Source organism: Pteropus vampyrus, unplaced genomic scaffold (genome assembly GCF_000151845.1).
Source record: "Pteropus vampyrus isolate Shadow unplaced genomic scaffold, Pvam_2.0 Scaffold28, whole genome shotgun sequence".
Lineage (NCBI taxonomy): Eukaryota > Metazoa > Chordata > Mammalia > Chiroptera > Pteropodidae > Pteropus > Pteropus vampyrus.
The window spans coordinates 2,658,361-2,674,704 of record NW_011888809.1 but is presented as its reverse complement, the minus strand read 5'-3'; the positions used below and the strand labels follow the sequence as shown (position 1 = coordinate 2,674,704).

General features: G+C 53.4%; 1 protein-coding gene across 2 annotated transcripts in view; it reads left to right on the top strand.

Annotated features, from left to right (window-relative positions):
* The window catches only part of KLHL29 (kelch like family member 29), a 226,120-nt gene that overhangs the window by 159,995 nt on the left and 49,781 nt on the right, over positions 1 to 16,344 (top strand). For both annotated transcript variants that reach the window (XM_023528542.1, XM_011356584.2), the window contains exons 3-4: positions 6,213 to 6,354; positions 9,186 to 9,698. In XM_023528542.1, the coding sequence (XP_023384310.1) occupies positions 6,213 to 6,354; positions 9,186 to 9,698 (655 nt within the window). The remainder of the gene's footprint in view (positions 1 to 6,212; positions 6,355 to 9,185; positions 9,699 to 16,344) is intronic.

Sequence of the window (16,344 nt, the reverse complement as noted above, 5' to 3'; positions counted from 1 at the left end):
GAGAAAGGTAAGCACTGGTCCTTTAAACCATCATGCAGTTTCCGGCATGCGAGCCAGAAGTGTCTCAATTTAACACATCATTGGTTAGTATTATTAGAAATTTCATCGGGCTCCAGAGCACATTATGGCGCTGCTCCAAAGGGGAGGCCGAGGGCACCAGCCTGGGGCCAGGGGGCCGGAGAGGGCAGCCTCGTTAATGAGGGCAGGCGGGGGGCTCCAGAGAGCCTCCCCCAGACCCAAGTGGGGATTTCACTGCGATTATACTCTTGTTTGTAGTTCGGTAGCAATCATGAAATGAGAACTGAGAGACCCATAAATGTCATTTGCTCCTCCCAGAGGCCACAGATTTATAGCTTTGGTGTCTGTCAGATTGTCCATCTGACCCTTTGAAACCTAGGCCGGGAACAGGAGTTCATGGAGGTGGCGTGACCGAAGAGACGGCGCCTATGAGCCCCATGAGCAAGACCCAAAAAGCTGTCCCAGTAAGGACCGGCCCAGCAGCTTCAGCCCCAAGATACCCGCCCCCATTCTAGGCACAGGGGCCTGAGAGCTTGAATGTCAAGACCATCATTGCTCCCCAGAGTGAGGTCCATGGACCACCTGCATCACATGGTAGGCTTGTTAAAGAGCCACATTTTGGGGTCCTCCACCCCAGACGTACTGAATCAGAAGCTCTGGGCGGGGGGTGGGGGGCAGTCCAGAAACATGCATTCTTAACAACGCCCCCAGATACTCATGTGCACTTATGGTGGAGAGTACCTATAATAGAGCTGGTGGGTTCTCTACCCATGTGACCTTAGAATCAGGCTCTCATTGATAACCTGCCAATCCCAGGTGTATAAACCCATATGCTATGATCTAAAAAACCCAGACACCAAAATAGCTCTTCCTTAAGCCTGAATTTCTACCATTTGAATACCATTCCTTTAAGTTAAGAATTGCCTTCCTAGGGCTCCAACTTTGTAGCACGAGAGTCCCTGGGAGGTTCCCACACGGGACCCCAATGTACCAGTCTGAGTAAGTTTACGAAAAACTGGCCTCTATCAGTCCACACAGGGGGATTAGACACTATGAAGATCCTAGTGCCTTACAGTGGCAGGGATGCTGAAAAGGAAGTGACACATCCACTCTGCAGGGAGTGGCCGGCCCAGCTGTGCTCAGTCCTGGAGCTGGCAGCCACTGTGACGTGATCCCCCAGGGCCTGGAGGTGCCTAAGCATATCCACTTCTGCTAGGAACTGTGTGGGAACCCGCTCTCGCCTTCTCAGAGGAGGCCTGAGAACTCTCCAGAATAAGAAGAAACAGGAAACGATAGCATTCTCCACTGATGCTGAGCCCAGAGACTCCACCATCTGCATGCTCCTGAATCCTCGTCCCTCTACCACCAACCTCTGCAGAGCATGGACTCGGAGCTGTGCTGGCTTCTTCATGTTGCCCAGCTTTCATATCGAAATCTCACCAAGTGTGTCTGAGCAGCTGGGAACCCGCCTGTGCTCTAGCTGCAAGGGAAGCTGGCAGAGCAAGTTTTCTGGCTTCCACCTTAAGTCAAAAAAGATGCCAAACATCCACTACAGGGTTCAGGCCACATCAGCAGTCCCTCGTCAAAAGGGGTCCTCAGAACCAGGAGCTAGGGCGCGTGGGGGAGGTGTCACACCAAAGCTTCTCTTTCACGGATTAGGTGGAAATTACAGGAATCGTGAGGGAAAAACAAGCTGCAGATCAAGCTAAGAGTCAGTCTGCCCCAGGTCACCCGATGCTGATGTCTTCTTCCCTGTGGCTTTTCAGTTTTCATCCAAGGCCACTTCCCACCCACCACCCAGCTGGAGTGCGCTTGGGGAGAGGCTGCATTAACTTTAGCTTTAGCGTTTATGTAATTACAGTCCTTGCTATAGTTATGCTGCCTCCGATCCTCTGTGGAACACAAAAGGATGCATATAAAACTGCTGTATTTATATGTCAAGAGCGTCACACAAATGATTTTTGATCTTATGCTATTTTGCCGTGTGCACAGTAGATTGTATCTCTCATTTTTAGTGGCTTTAAACAACACTTTATAATATTTCACCAATTTGTGCACAGACACTGAGCGAGCTTGGCTGGCCCATCGGAGCGCCATGGTGTCGCTGGGTGGTATTCATCTGATCGCTGGTCTGGTCTGGAGGGTCTGAGACACAGAGGCAGAGGCTGCGAGTCCTCTTCAAAGCCTAAGCCTGGAGCTGGAGTAGTGTCACAGCGTCACGGTTCTGTTCCCTGTGGTGGCTCTCATCCCTCCATCTTTCAAACCACCCCTGACCACCCGGATGCTGCTGGCCTATATGGCACCTTTGTGCCAAGTAGAAAAAGGTGCTCTTTCTGGGTGGACAAATTAGCAAAAAGCAGCCCCTGTGGGCTGCCGCAGCTTCGTGGGTGCGCAGCCTGGTGAGCAAATGGTGCTCCGTGGGAGGAAGAGGACCTCGCCTTCTCGGCGATGTTGGCCTCCCTCGCTCCCTCTGCCAGGCATCTGAGCACAGGGCACCACCTCCGGCCCCGCACAACTTCCCCGACATGGAGCAGGCCCCCGGTGCAGCTCTGTGGGTGACGTGTACCTGGTTCTCCCCAAGCTGGTAGAGCACAACCCTGGGACCCTGGGAGGCTTGTTGCAGAGTGGAGGTTCCCAGCCCCCCAACCAGCAGGCGCTTCAGCCCATGCTGCCACCTCACAGAGAGTTTCATCCATTAAGGATCAGGGTCTTTAGTGTTCTTCAGTAGCTGAAAGAAGCACGATGCTGTCAGCCACCGTAAAAGTGTGACCTTTGAAAATTTACAAGAGCTCAGGGTTTAAAAGCTGCTGCGTTAATGATGCATCCCATTAGCATATCATTAAAGGGAAGCAGAAAGAAGCCTGCTCAGGCCGGATGATGGGCAGATAGGGCCGCTTCTTGGTGCCAGGCAGGAGGAAGGCTGTCCTCATCTGCCTCTTTCTGCCAAGTGCCATCATGTCACAGGAGCAGAAGCATGGCCAGGAACGCTGGGGAAAGGCCAAATGTCTGGGTGGCTTCACTGACGTCCCAGACGGTGGCAGCGGCAGTGGGTGAGGGGAGGCTCCCCCAGCCCTGCCTTCCTCCTCCAGCCTGAGCTGTTCTCTTGGTCGGTTTCTGCAGCATTCTCGGGTGCAGGGCGAGAAACGGAACTCCGGGAGGCCCAGCGTTCAGGCTGGGGATGGCCCAGAGAGCCTTGGAAGCGTCTCGGGCCTCTGGGACTCTGAACCACAGAGGAGAGGCTTAGCGGGAGCCACATTCAGATCTGGAGCCGTGGACCCACGCAGTGCCCCCAGAAGCCCCCAGAAGCCCCCAGAACCCGGGGCTGTGTGTTTACCTTGGACCCGGAGCTTCTCTTTTCCTCCTACCAGGCCGAGCTGACTCACATCGCCAGACGTTCTTCTCCACCTGGGCACCCAGGCGCCTGGGCGAGGGGCAAACACCCGCGTCCGTGTTTTTTCTGGAGGGAGTAGAGGATGGAATGTTCATGTCATTATTCTACTAAAATAAATAAAAATTCCTGAACTACGAGTTGCTCATAGCTTCAGCAGCTGCTAGTGCTGAGTAGAATACGAGTGGCCTTATTTATCTTTCCTAAAGGAAAGAAAAAAAAGACTTTTTCTTTTCACAGCAGAACAAATTTTTTGTACATAAGAACTTGCTTGCAATATTCATGAAAGACGCAGCCAGGCAGCAGGCCTGTCGTAGCCACACCCAGCAGGGCTCCAGAGCCCCCTGTTCCCCCAGTCAGACTGGAGTCTAACTCAGTCACCACTTGCATAGGCAGCTGAGAGCAGCCCCGTGAGGACAGACTTGGGCAAGGCCAGGCACAGAGCAGGGGCCCAGTGTTTATTTACTGAACAAACCAGGGAACCAACAGAGGCACAAGCCACGGAGCTGGCATCACTGTTTTGGAACCAGGGGCCTGAACCCTCGGGAAAGCGTGCTGTTTTTCAAGTTCGGAAACTCCCCACTGTAGAAAAACGAGAACTCTTGAATCTGGTTACCCCCTCGTAAGGAGGAGACCTCGGCCGCCTCCGCTGGTGGCAGTGCCTGTTCTAGGGGCCAGGCCCAGAGCCTCTGAGCTCCCAGAGCCCTCCCCTCCCCTGCCAAGGTTCCAGGCTGGGCCTGGATGCCGATTCAGCAGGGCAGAAGTGCTACCGTAGGACCCTGAGAATCAAGCCTGCTTCTGGCCTGGGAGGCCTCCAGGAACTGGGGGCAGCAGAGAGGGGCTGCAGCACCCCCTACTGGCAGAACGGGTTTCTTGCCAGGAAGTAGGGTGCTGCTGAGGAGGCTGGGGTCTCCTCTCCACCTTCAAACTTCACGCCCAAATAGGGCCCTGAATGGGACAACGCACAGGATCCCCCCTACCCTAATGCCTCTGCGTATGAGGAAGCAACCTCTATTCCTCAGAACCACCCCAAGCACCCCAAGAATCAGAATACAGAAGGGCTGCAGACAGGACACGCTGGAAAGCTATGCATTTAGAGAACACTGTAGAAGCCACACTATCGTTCTCTTGGTGAGTGTGGCTCAATCCCAAGCCCCCTTACCCACCCCAAACTCCCATCCGTCCTACAGACGGAAATGGGGCAGGGGCTTCTCATAAGGAAGCTTGTCTGTCGAACTGTACTTTCCTCAAGAGAGTCACTCTTTTCCTTTGTTTCCTGCTCTGTTCACAGACGGGAAGCGTGTGAAATGCAAGCCAGAGATAAAGGGCAGCCTAATGCGATCAGCTCCGTGCAGCCCACAGTCCTGATGCGATGCAGCTCCCACCCCTCCCAGCAGGCCCCGCTGCAGGCTCTCGATGTCATCCGCCCCGCTAGGAGACATCCGCCCTCCCCACTCCTGCCCCCCAGTCAGCCCTGTGTGGGACCAGGAGAGTCTCGCTGGTCAGACAGGCCCAGTAGGGGGCGCTGCCCCCCTCCCCACCAGCCGGGTGACTGAGTCAGCTTCCATCAGAAGTCACAAGGACCACAGGACCACGGCCCTCACCTAAGAGAGGCCTGCAGGTGCCCCCTTGGTGCTCCCAGTGGGCACCCGTCTCTGCCCCTCACCCCACTTAACCTTTCGCCCCAAAACTGGTTGGGCTCTGGCTGCACTGCTGGGAGCCACAGTCACTCCTCCAATACCATCCCTCCTGAGACCGACACCCACTTCCACCCCAGATACCCCAGTCCTGGGCCCTCCGACTTGCTGTCTGGACGTGGGAAGGAGGAGTATTATAATTACAATTACAATAATGGTAATGGCCGTACTAGAAAACCTGGCAGATACAGGAAAGTGTCGACAAGAGGATGAAAGTTACCTGAGACTGACGTCCCTCTAATATTTCAGTCTTTTTCCCTCCTGCGCATCGTGTTTTACGTGGTGATGTTGTATTTGTGTCATTTTATGTCTTGCTTTGCTCGTTTAACATGATAGTGTCAGCGTTTTGCCATCTCATGGAGAATTCTGAGCAAACGTGATTTTTCATGACTGTATACGACTCCACGGTTAGGGGGTAGCTCAGGGAGACCACTGCTGTCCTAATGCTTGTTCTCGCCCTGAGGTTCATTTTCCCATTCATCTAAATATGTAAGTTGGAGAGCGAAATCCTGGAGCAGAGAGCCAGCCTCCTTCCTGAGCTGAGGGTCCGAGGGAAGGGGTGTTCCGTGCCTTCCGGCCCTGGTGGCAGGATTGGCGCTGCCCTGTCGTCGGCCTCAGTCCCCACCCTCAGTGCCTCTCTCATGGAGTGGGACTTCCGGGGCCTCAGAGGCTGGTGTGAGGGTGGCCTGGGGCCTGGTGGTGGAGTTCTGGGAGCCGTTCTCTCACGTGTCAAAGGGCCGGGCACACAGTGGCTCCGAGCCTGGGCTGAGCACACAGCTGGTGCTCCGCATATGCCATGAATGTCAGCACAGTTTATTAAGGACCCAGGGGCTGGGAAACTTCACGTCTCACAGCGCAGAACTTCCTTTCCTTTGCGATTGCTCAGCCGCAGATGGTGGCCAAAGAGGCACTGGGTTGGGAGCTTCTGGGAGTGGGAGCTTAGCAGAGGTCACAGCTGCTACTACTGTGCCCAAACGCCCTGTGATTTTCCCGTGGGACTGGGAACAGGGCTGGGGCTGTGCCTCCGGCCCCACAGCTCAGGCGGCAGGACAGCTCAGGGGACGATCTTTTCCAGGCTGTGCTCATCCTCCTGTTCTGCTTCTCCCCAGGCCCCCGGCATCTCCAAAGCGGACAGTCAGTCCCAGGGACTCACGACCAGCATCCGGTGGGGGCAGACGCCCATCAATCAGTCCACACCCTGGGACACTGATGAGCCGCCCTCCAAACAAATGAGGGAGAGTGACAATCCAGGTGTGTACTTCTTTCGTGGACAGAGACACCTATACCTAGGGCTGGGAGGGGCGTTAAGGGCCTCCTGGGTGCCCCAGATCCTCAGCAGGTCCTGACCCACCAGCCCACAGCAGCTGAGACCTCAGGTTGCATTGGGGTCGGGGCAGGGCTCACTGTGTTTAATTTCCTGGGCAGTATCTGTGTCTCTACCCCCTTTCTCTGCTAATCAAGAAAGTATGGGGGGGCGGGGCAAGGGAGTAAGATTGGCATGGTAGGAGTAACTTTAAATCTTCTTAGGGTTATTTTGAACAATCTTTTCCAAACCTCAGTACTCTGATCCATAACAAACTCCTCAGGTCACACCTGGCAGTGGGTTTGTGCCTTGTCAACAGTTACACAAGGATAAGATGCTCCATCTCCCTGGTACTGGGGATCCACCACCTCCTACAGCACCCAGGCCTTCTTCGGACAGCTGTGACCATAATGAAAGCCTTGCCCGTTTTCTCCCCTCGGTCCCAGACCTCCCCTTAGGCGACTGCTTGGCCCTCCATACCACAGCCCAGCAGACCCCTGGGGATCCCACTCTTCCCCCTCCAAGTCTTCTGCGTGATAAACACCCCAAGTTCGTTGGCCACACCCCAGAGCCCGTGGTTTCCAGTCCTTTCACCTTTGAAGGAGTTGCTCAGATCTCCACATTCCTCAATGACCAGATCCCAGCACACAGAGCCCACGTGTGGTCTGCCCAGCGATTCCTTCTTCCGGCCCCTCTGCTTTGAACCTTGCAGCCTTATGTCACTTCTGCTCCACTGGCAACCACATCACATACTGTCTCAACAGTAAGAATCCAGTCCTCTCTGACCCCTGTCCATCTCCTCACACTCTGGCTGAGGCATCTGGGTAATGGGATCTAAGGCCAAGAGCAAGACCTTGTCAATATCTTTTTGAGTGACAGGATTTCTTAGCTTCCTGCTTTTATTGCAGACCTGTGCCTAACCCATCCCAATATTATGTCACCTGCAGATTTAGTCATGCTGTCTTCCATGTCATCCTCCAAATCACTAATAAAATGGTGAGCAAGGCCCGGCGCACGTCGCTGGATACAGCTCTCTACGTCTCCAGCACCCGCCGCGCCATTCCTTGGCTCAAAAATCAATTGATTCCATGGCACAGCATCTCTGTATCTTCATCACAAAGTTATCCGAGATCTCGCCAGCTGTGCGCGAAGGTTCGGATGTGTTTTTCCAGGCTCCCTGGCTAATCCCAGAGAAAACTGAGCTTAGGAGATCATGCCTTGTCCTTAAGACAACAAGCTGGCTCACAGTGATAGCACCTCCTCTTCTCCAGGCTGGGGGCAATACCCCCGAGGAGGCCGTTCTAGAACGGTGCCGGCACTGCTTCGCCAACATTTGCCCGCTTCTGGTTTTCTCCAACCTCCCTCGTTACCAAATCGGAACTATTTGTCGCACGTCTTATGTGCCTTGTTTTATGTGTCAGCTCCATGCTCACAGCAACCCCGCGAAGTTGGTGTTATTACTGTCCTCTTGCAGATAATGGAACTGACTCCGGGGAGGCCAGTGCAGGGGAACCAGGACAAACGTGCTGTCTGTCAGACCCCCAGCCTGGTTCTCCACCAGCAGGCCCAGCGGCTCTCCCTTTGAATGGTTCCTCAGGACAGCGCCCACTGGTGGTTCGATCGACATCCTGCCATCTTGGCTCCTCCCCACCCTGCAATCTTAACTTCCCTTAGGGTGCTCCCAGCCTCACCTTCTAGCCTCTGGGGCTGGTGGTCCTCTAGCCCCTGCTCTCCTTCCTCGGCTTTCAGCCCTCAGTCTACACTGCCACTCCACAGGCATCATGAACACCCAGGTGACAATTCAGGTGACAGAAGCCTAGATCCACACTCAGTCAGAGGCAACCCAGACTGGCCTTACTTATCACAGTATCTTCCAGTCTCACTCACGGGCCTGCCTGGGCCACCTCGGTCAGCTCAGCTCAGCTCAGGGGGCCCTGGGCCCTTCTCTGCCCGACCTGGGCACAGCTGGTCTGGCATCTTGTGTTGGGTCTCAGGAGGTGTGTCTGGACCTCCTTGTTCAGCCTCAGTTTCTTTAAAGGACAAAATGGACTTCTCCTGTTTCCCCCAGGGCTAGCCACGCAGAGGGTGCTTAGGACAAGGCCTGCCCCTCCCCCATTCCAAGGCCGTGGAGAGCAGCCCCTGCCGGCCCTCGCACACCGCCCGCACCCTCCGCCATCCCTTTCTGCTCCGCGGGGCCCTTGCACAGCTTCAGCCCTGGTGCTCTTGCCTTGCCCAGCAAAACCCGATCGTCACAATCCAGCTCTTACCCCGGCACCCTTTCTCAGACAGTGATTCTCCAGAAAGAAAGGAAAAACACCAGTATTTATGGAACATTTAACATGCTAGACGCTCTGCTAGTTTTTTTTTATTTTTTCCCCAAATACATCTTTCTCATTCAATTCTTCCCAGGAGACCTATGACGTAGGTGTTGCTAGTTCCGTTTAACTTGCCCGGGGCTTTTAGCTAGGAAGTGGCAGAGCCGAGATTTGAACCCAGATCTCTTTGAAGGTCTTGACTTTTTCGTCTCTGCTTTGTTGCCTCTCGAACTCTCCCAGGCAGGTGTGCCTTCTCCTCTGAGCCTTCACAGCCATCTGTTCATATGTTCCTCAGGCACTTATCCTGTGCTACAGTAATCACAGATTCTTATTCTGTGAGTTCCCGGGCACAGGTGTCTTGTCCACCTCTGTGACCCCAGCACCCAGCCCAGGGCCTGGAGGAATTGATATTTGTTGAGTGAATGTATAACCGGCAGATGACATCTCTTCCATCTCCCTTGCAGGCACGGGGCCATGGGTGACCACGGTGGCCGCCGGGAGCCAGCCCGCCCTGATCGCACACTCCTATGGAGTGACCCAGCCTCCCACCTTCAGCCCGGCTGTGAACGTCCAGGCCCCAGTCATTGGGGTGACCCCCTCACTGCCTCCGCACGTGGGACCCCAGCTCCCGCTGATGCCAGGCCACTACTCGCTCCCACAGCCTCCCTCCCAGCCACTGAGCAGCGTGGTGGTCAACATGCCTGCCCAAGCCCTGTATGCCAGCCCGCAGCCCCTGGCCGTGTCCACACTGCCTGGCGTAGGGCAGGTGGCCCGCCAGGGACCCGCCGCTGTGGGCAACGGCCACATGGCAGGGCCCTTGCTGCCTCCACCACCGCCAGCCCAGCCGTCTGCCACTCTCCCCAGCGGTGCCCCTGCCACCAATGGGCCCCCCACGACTGACTCAGCCCACGGGCTGCAGATGCTACGGACCATTGGTGTGGGGAAGTATGAGTTCACCGACCCCGGGCACCCCAAAGGTAAGTCCTGCTGCCACATGCTCCCTGTGTGCCTACATCTGTGCCTCCCCCACGTGGTCACTATGACACAGCATGGACGGGAGTGTGGTTCTTGGTGGCCTATGCTCTCCAGCAACTCCCTCACTGGCCTCACCCAACCCAGAGGTTGCAATAAAACTTCTTGCTGCCCAATTCAGCCTGGCCTCAGACAGAGGAGGCGGGGAGAAGGAGGGAGACAGGAAATGGAAGACAGGGAAATATGAATGGGCAGGAAGAGGAGGTGAGAGTCTGCGAAGTTCAAGGTCCTTTTGTCTCCAGCCCAAGCCCTGGGTCATTCTCACCTCTGACCCCAAGGCCAGGCCAAGTACAGAATGAGCAAGAATCATCTGCTCCTTCTTAGGGCTCCTTCTCCATCTTCTACCCATGAGGACAGGAAGACTATGAAGCGTCTGTGTCCCTCCTCAGAAAAGGACCCTCCGCCATGCCATCAGATGAGAGCACCTCCCAGGCATTAGCTGAGGCCCAGGAGACGTTCCAAGACCATCCTGAGCCAGTTAATTTTTTGGTTGTTTGTTTCGAGGACCCAAGGATAGCTCTGTGAGGCTCCAGAAAAGAGCACCTCCAAGTTTGGCCTTCTGTTAACCCTCTACCCCAACCCCAGGGCAGTTTTCAAGGCAGATCCTGGAGAACAGAGACTGGAGGAGGGAGCACACCAGGATGTGGTTCTGAACATGAGCCCCCAGCCTGAGGCTTAGGGCAAAAGGCTTCAGTAAATAGGTCTCACTCTGCTGTCTGTCTGAAGGATCAGCCCAGCAAGATGCAAAAGGGAGCAAGAGGACCAGGGGCCACGGCTGTGAGGCTGACGGGGCTCATCTACCTAGATGAGCCTCTCCCTTTGAGCTGGGTCCTGCTCCCGCTGAGTGCAGAGGGGAGGCAGCCATGCCTGGACCCAGGTGCAGGCAAGAGGGATTACATGGCAGGCAGTCTGCCTGCTGGGGGATCCAGGCCTCGTTTGGTAGGAGAGGGTAGAGGGTTCCTAGGAAGCGTGGACCTCTGGGCTCGATTCACAGCCTCCCTACTTGCAACCCCTTGAGACTGCATCTTTGGAAGGGCCTCGCCTCCTAGCAGAGCAAAGACTCCAACCAGCCATTCTCTTCCCGCCTGCTCTCACGAATCTCTATCTTTATCCTTTTGGGTAATTTTCAGGCCTTGTCAAGCTCCCAACAACAAAGCTGTGCCTAGATCTTCATTGGGTTTAATTCCCAATCTGATTGCGCCCTGACCGCCTTTGTTTTAGAAATCAGCACTAGTCTTAAATGACAAAATTATAGAAAATTGCATCTAAATTCTGGTAAACTCTTGCTTTGTTTAAGATCTTTTTTAAAAAAAAATTGACTAAATTGATTTTTTGTTTGTATTGTTTTGGTTAAGCTTTTTCTCTTAAAAAAAAAAATCTTACTACCAGTTTATATGTTGCCAACTCTGGCACACTGGGCACTGCGTGTCCCAGCTGCTCCATGGCCCAAGGCACTGGATGGGCTCCCTTCTTCCCACTACAGGGGTCATAACCCCCCATCTCGAGGTTGTCGTAGGGCCGATGAAAAGTCTTGCTGACTTGCATGCATCTAGGAAAAGGACTTCTGTGCAAAAAGGTGACTGGCCCAGATGGGACTGGTGTCCCTGCTCTGGGGCTTAGCAGGGAACTGGGATCTGGCTCCTGGAAGCTGCCGGGCACAGGCACATGTCACCATCATCAGGCACCTGAGTCCATAAGATCAGGAAGATACAGTGGCAGAGACAGGCACGTGCGGTCCCCTGTGGGCACTAGGGCAGCGGGTCATCACAGAGCCACACCTGTAACAGCTCTGTGGGGCCAGAGGGTGTGAACCATCCTCTATGGTGGATCCAGGCCCATGGGCAGGTGGAGAGAAGACAGAGAGACCTCGATGGGATCCCCTCTTCCAGCCCCTAAAGGGTGGATCGGTGCTAGGTGAGGGTCAGGTACGGGGTAAGGCTAGAAAGTGCCCACAGCCCCACGTTTGGTGAGCCAGTGAGATCCCCCAGCTCCAACCAGTGACAGCCGGTCATGCTGACTTCCATAGTTTGCCAGCAAGCTGGCTCGTTTCCCAAGAAATTACATTTAACTCGCTTCTCTATATTTATGGCCCTCGTCAACTTATATTCAGGGTGAAGAAAGACAATGAAACAGGCACATACAAATGCCTCCAAACTCAAGCCTGGGTGGGTTCGTTGTTTGTTTGTTTGTTTGTTTTTTAATAATTTCTCCTTTCATTTCTAATCTTAAAAGCCTTTATCGCTAAAGCTATAATGTGTCCATCAGATCTAATGTCAAACAACTGCATATTTTTGAAAATGAGAAACCCGAATTTTGAAACCAAATCTTTGAAATTTGCCATGTGAGAATCACATTCCCGACAAGACTGTGTGGGTTTGGATTTGGGTCACTTTTAATTTTGCCCCACGGGATTCTACATCTCCGGAGCCCAATCGATTTCACGCTCCTGAATGACAGACAGTTGGCTCCGAGTGGGAACCAGGAGGCCCTGCGTGATGGCATCAACACGAGTCTGAACTCCACTTAAAAAAAAAAAAAATTTCCCCTTTCTCCTGTTTGCTATTTGAAACCTTGCCCAGCATTATAATAAGATCCGCCCTAGAACGCCTTGAGATCTAGCTAATTAAAGTCCCGCTATTTTTCCTACTATCGTTCGATGAGACAACCTGGCCTCTCGCGGGGTTGAGTAATTATGGAGCAATCCCATCCACGAGGAGCAGGTCTTGCCAGCCAGAGGGATGGGCCACTGGTATTTTTAGACTTCATTAGTGCTCTGATTTAAAATTTCACATTTTGTTTCTTGTAATTATCTTCCAATCGACTGAGCTAAAATTTCAGTTAGGGCTATTTATGTTAGTCTGCCTTCCCCAAAAAAAGGGTGTTGGGACTTTAATTTAAAACTTAACCAATTGAAAAATAAGGGTGGCGTGGAAATGCTCTTTGATTTGCAGTAGGTCAAGCGACTGTCTCTCATCTGTGACTAGAGAAGTGGCTTGCATGCAGTTCACTTTAATGAGTGTTATTTAAATGCATTGAGCACATATAGATTTTCTTAAGAAACTTATGAGATAAACCTTTCTTTCTCTAAGAACCATTTGAGGGTGGGAACAATCTGTGGGAGTTCTTTCTTATTTTTTTAAGATTATATATCGAAACCTAATTAAAATAGATTTCATGTGTGCAAAGTGATAAGGGAGGAAAAAAGAATTAGTTCCATTTGAATCCTGTTATTAAATACCTGAGCCATTTGTCTTGTTGAATTGGCACCCCTGAGCTCATCCATGGGCAGAGGTTGTAGCCAACCTCGGGCCTTGAGACCGCCAAGTCTAATAATGTCACTGCACCGGGACCCATGAGCCCAGCTGAGTGTGTCACTGCAGAGGTACAAGCTATTGATGTCATTCTTTCTACTCCATACCTTCTTCCACAAAGGACTTTTGGTGGCCAAGGCCCAGGGTGAGGAGCCGTGTGGATTCCCAGGGCTGGGGAACCATGTGGTGGAATGTGTCTGGCCCAGATCTCCTTGCTTCTCATCCTCGCCCTTGGACCTCCGCCCCTGGAGTTCTGTCTGTCCTCACGCCACCTACTGCTCAAACAGCAGCTGCCCCAGTCTCCACGAGTGGCAAAGACGGGACCTGCTAAAGATATTTTGAGGCATAGTCGACAGCTGTGTGACTGGGGCTAGTCTCCTAACGTCTCTGACCCACCTTTTCCTCATCTTTAAAATGCAGTGACAGTCCACCCTCTTCGAGCATAGAGGAGGATTTAATGAGACCACAGACATGACACTGTGACCACTTAACACCAAAAACAATTGTTCCATTGGCAGTGGCCCCAGGTCTGGAGAGTTCAGCAGAGAAAGAAGCTAGCGAGGGGTGGAAAGCCAGGCGCCCTCCCCAGAGCAGAGGAGACGGAAGAAGCCCGAGCTCGTTCACCAGGCTGACAGCCCCTGATCAAGCCACTTGATGGGAGCTCCGTGTCCCGTCCCTAAAAGGGAATGGGATGCATCAGCTTCCTGGCGGGGGGATTCGGGGCCGCTGCCCCAGCTGCAGAGCCCAGCATAGATCTCATCTCTCCCTCCCTGACCCTCTGACATGCCAGGGCACACCGCTCCCTCTGCCACCTCAATAAATATTCTGGAAGAAGCTAGGATGCATGATAAAGCTGTTTGCCCACATGTGGTTAGCCCAGAGGCACAAAATGTCCAAACCGAAATCATGTTCCCACAGACCTGTCCTCCCTGTGTCTGTCTCAAAAATGACAGCATGATTCCACCCAGGAGTTCCAAGTCAAAGCCTATAGCTGTCCTTGACCCGCCTTGTCCCCCTTAGACACTGAGTCTGAAAACTCCTTGGATTCCGCCTTCTCTGGATCAATTCTCTCCTCTCTGTCCCCACCACCACCGGCCTCCATTGGTGACCTCCAGACCCACAGTGCATCCCTCCCAAGTCGAGCGTCTGGCGTGCGGGCAGGCAGAGTAGTCTTTGCAAAATGCACGTCTCATCCTGTCACTCCCAGTCACATGTGTCCAATGGCCCGTCTCCTCTCAGGACAGTGCCCGGCCCTTGACCTGGTACTTCAGGGGCTGGCTCTTCCTGCCTCCCCCTTCATCTCTTGCCGTCCTGCTCACAGGCTGCTCCGTTGCCACTCCACACCCTGGGTTCTGTCCTCCTATACCCAAGCACCCCCACCGAAACACTGACCCCCAAGCATGTAAGACCTGAAACTCTGCCTCGGTTTCTTCATCTATAAAAGGGAGGTGGTATTTAATAGAACCTGCTTCTTTCAGTTGTTGTGGTAATTAAGCAAGTTATTTTACATACAGCCCTTGGACTAGTGTCTAGCATGTAGTAATCACTATAAAATTGTCTGCTATTATTCTTTTTACTACCAGTATGAGGGCCATCTTTCAGTGTCCATGGCCTCTTAGGAGCCCAGGGTAATGTGACAAAGCCAAAGACCAGCGTGCCTTCCAGAGTCTTGGGAGACTGAATTAACATCATTAACATCGTGATGTTCTAACACCTAGTTCCCAGGGGTCCACTCTGAACAGAAGACAGTTGTCTCTCTCCTCCTGGGGTAACACTTTCAATCCTTCACCATCACCTTAACAGTGGGAAGGAACCAGGCTGTTGCTGGGACCTTCCCCTTAATTCCAGGAGCTATTTATCTTGAGAGGGTTGGTTCCTCATAACTAGCTTCAGGGGGTCTCAACATTCAGCTTGATCTCAGGGTGACAAGAACTCTGCAGGGGCCACAACATTCAGCATGATCTCAGGGTGACAAGGACTCTGCAGGGGCCACATCCAAAGATGGGACAAATAGAATAACATCGCCTCTGTTGATGAACCAACCAGGGAGGGCTGCAGGCAGAGGGAGTTGGTTAGGATCCTGCGGCTGGCAGCCTGGAAGGTAGCCAGGGGCCCAGGTGCTGCCCCATAGTGCTTGGGTAGAATTCAAATTCCACTCCCCAGCGACCTGTGAACTTATGCTAGAAAGGTGATGTCTCTAAGCCTCAGTTTCTTTGTCTGTAACGTGGAGACAATAACAGTGCTATCCTCACAGACATGCTTTAAGGATTTAATAATGTATGCAAAGTCTTAACACAGCAGCTAGCGCATAGTTAGCCTACAGTAATGTTAGATGTTGCTGTTACTGCTGCTATTGTAAATTCTAAAGAATCCTGGAGAAGAAATATCGCCCGGAGCACCTCTGGCTCAGGACCTCCATTGTTTCGGAAGCAAGGTTGTTCATAATAATCTCCCAGATCTGATTGACACAACCCTCGACCCAGATCTGGAGCCAAGCCCACAGTCCCATTATTACGTTAACTTCCCAGTCCCTACCCCCAACGCGCTCCCTCAACCAAAGAATAAGCATCCCAGAGCCTCTGGGATGTGAACCTCCATCCACACCAGGAGTTCCCTACCCGCCTGGACCACACGGCCCCAGCCCTGGCTCAGAAAGCCTCCTCCCCTTCACAGAGCTCTGTCCTCCAGGGGTTTGTTAATCATTAATTGGAAGGTTGTCTAGGGCTTAACGGTTTTGTTAACAGATCATTTGACGATGAGCGAACCAGGCCAGCAGAGAGATTCAGCAACGGCAGCCAGAACACCCAGACACGGTGTCCTCCTCAGCGCGGGAGGTGACCTCTGCACCCCAGCCTGGGTACACCCCTCTCAGGGCCCCAGTGCTCAGCAGAACACAGGCAGAGCGGGGTGCCTGGGCCTTCTCCTCATTGAGCTGAGTACACAGAGCTGGGAGCAGCCTAGGGGCTTTGGGCCCCAAACCTCTGCCGAGCATCTGCAAGGTTAGACCCCCCGCTCTGGCCAGAGAGATGGAGACACTGCGGGGGATGGGAGGGTGCTCCAGGCGGGAGCAAAGGGAGGGAACGTTTCCTTCCCAGGGCTTTAGGAACTGGTGCTAACCCATGGCGGGAGCCACCTCCCTGGTCTCAAGCCCTGTCCGCTCTCAGGAATGGGCAGGGATAACTGCCCATTATCACCAGCAGGGATAACCATGAGGTTTTAGATCACAGACCCTCAGAAGCCACTGAGGAACTTCAGTATGTCACCCCGCTCCCTGCTGCAC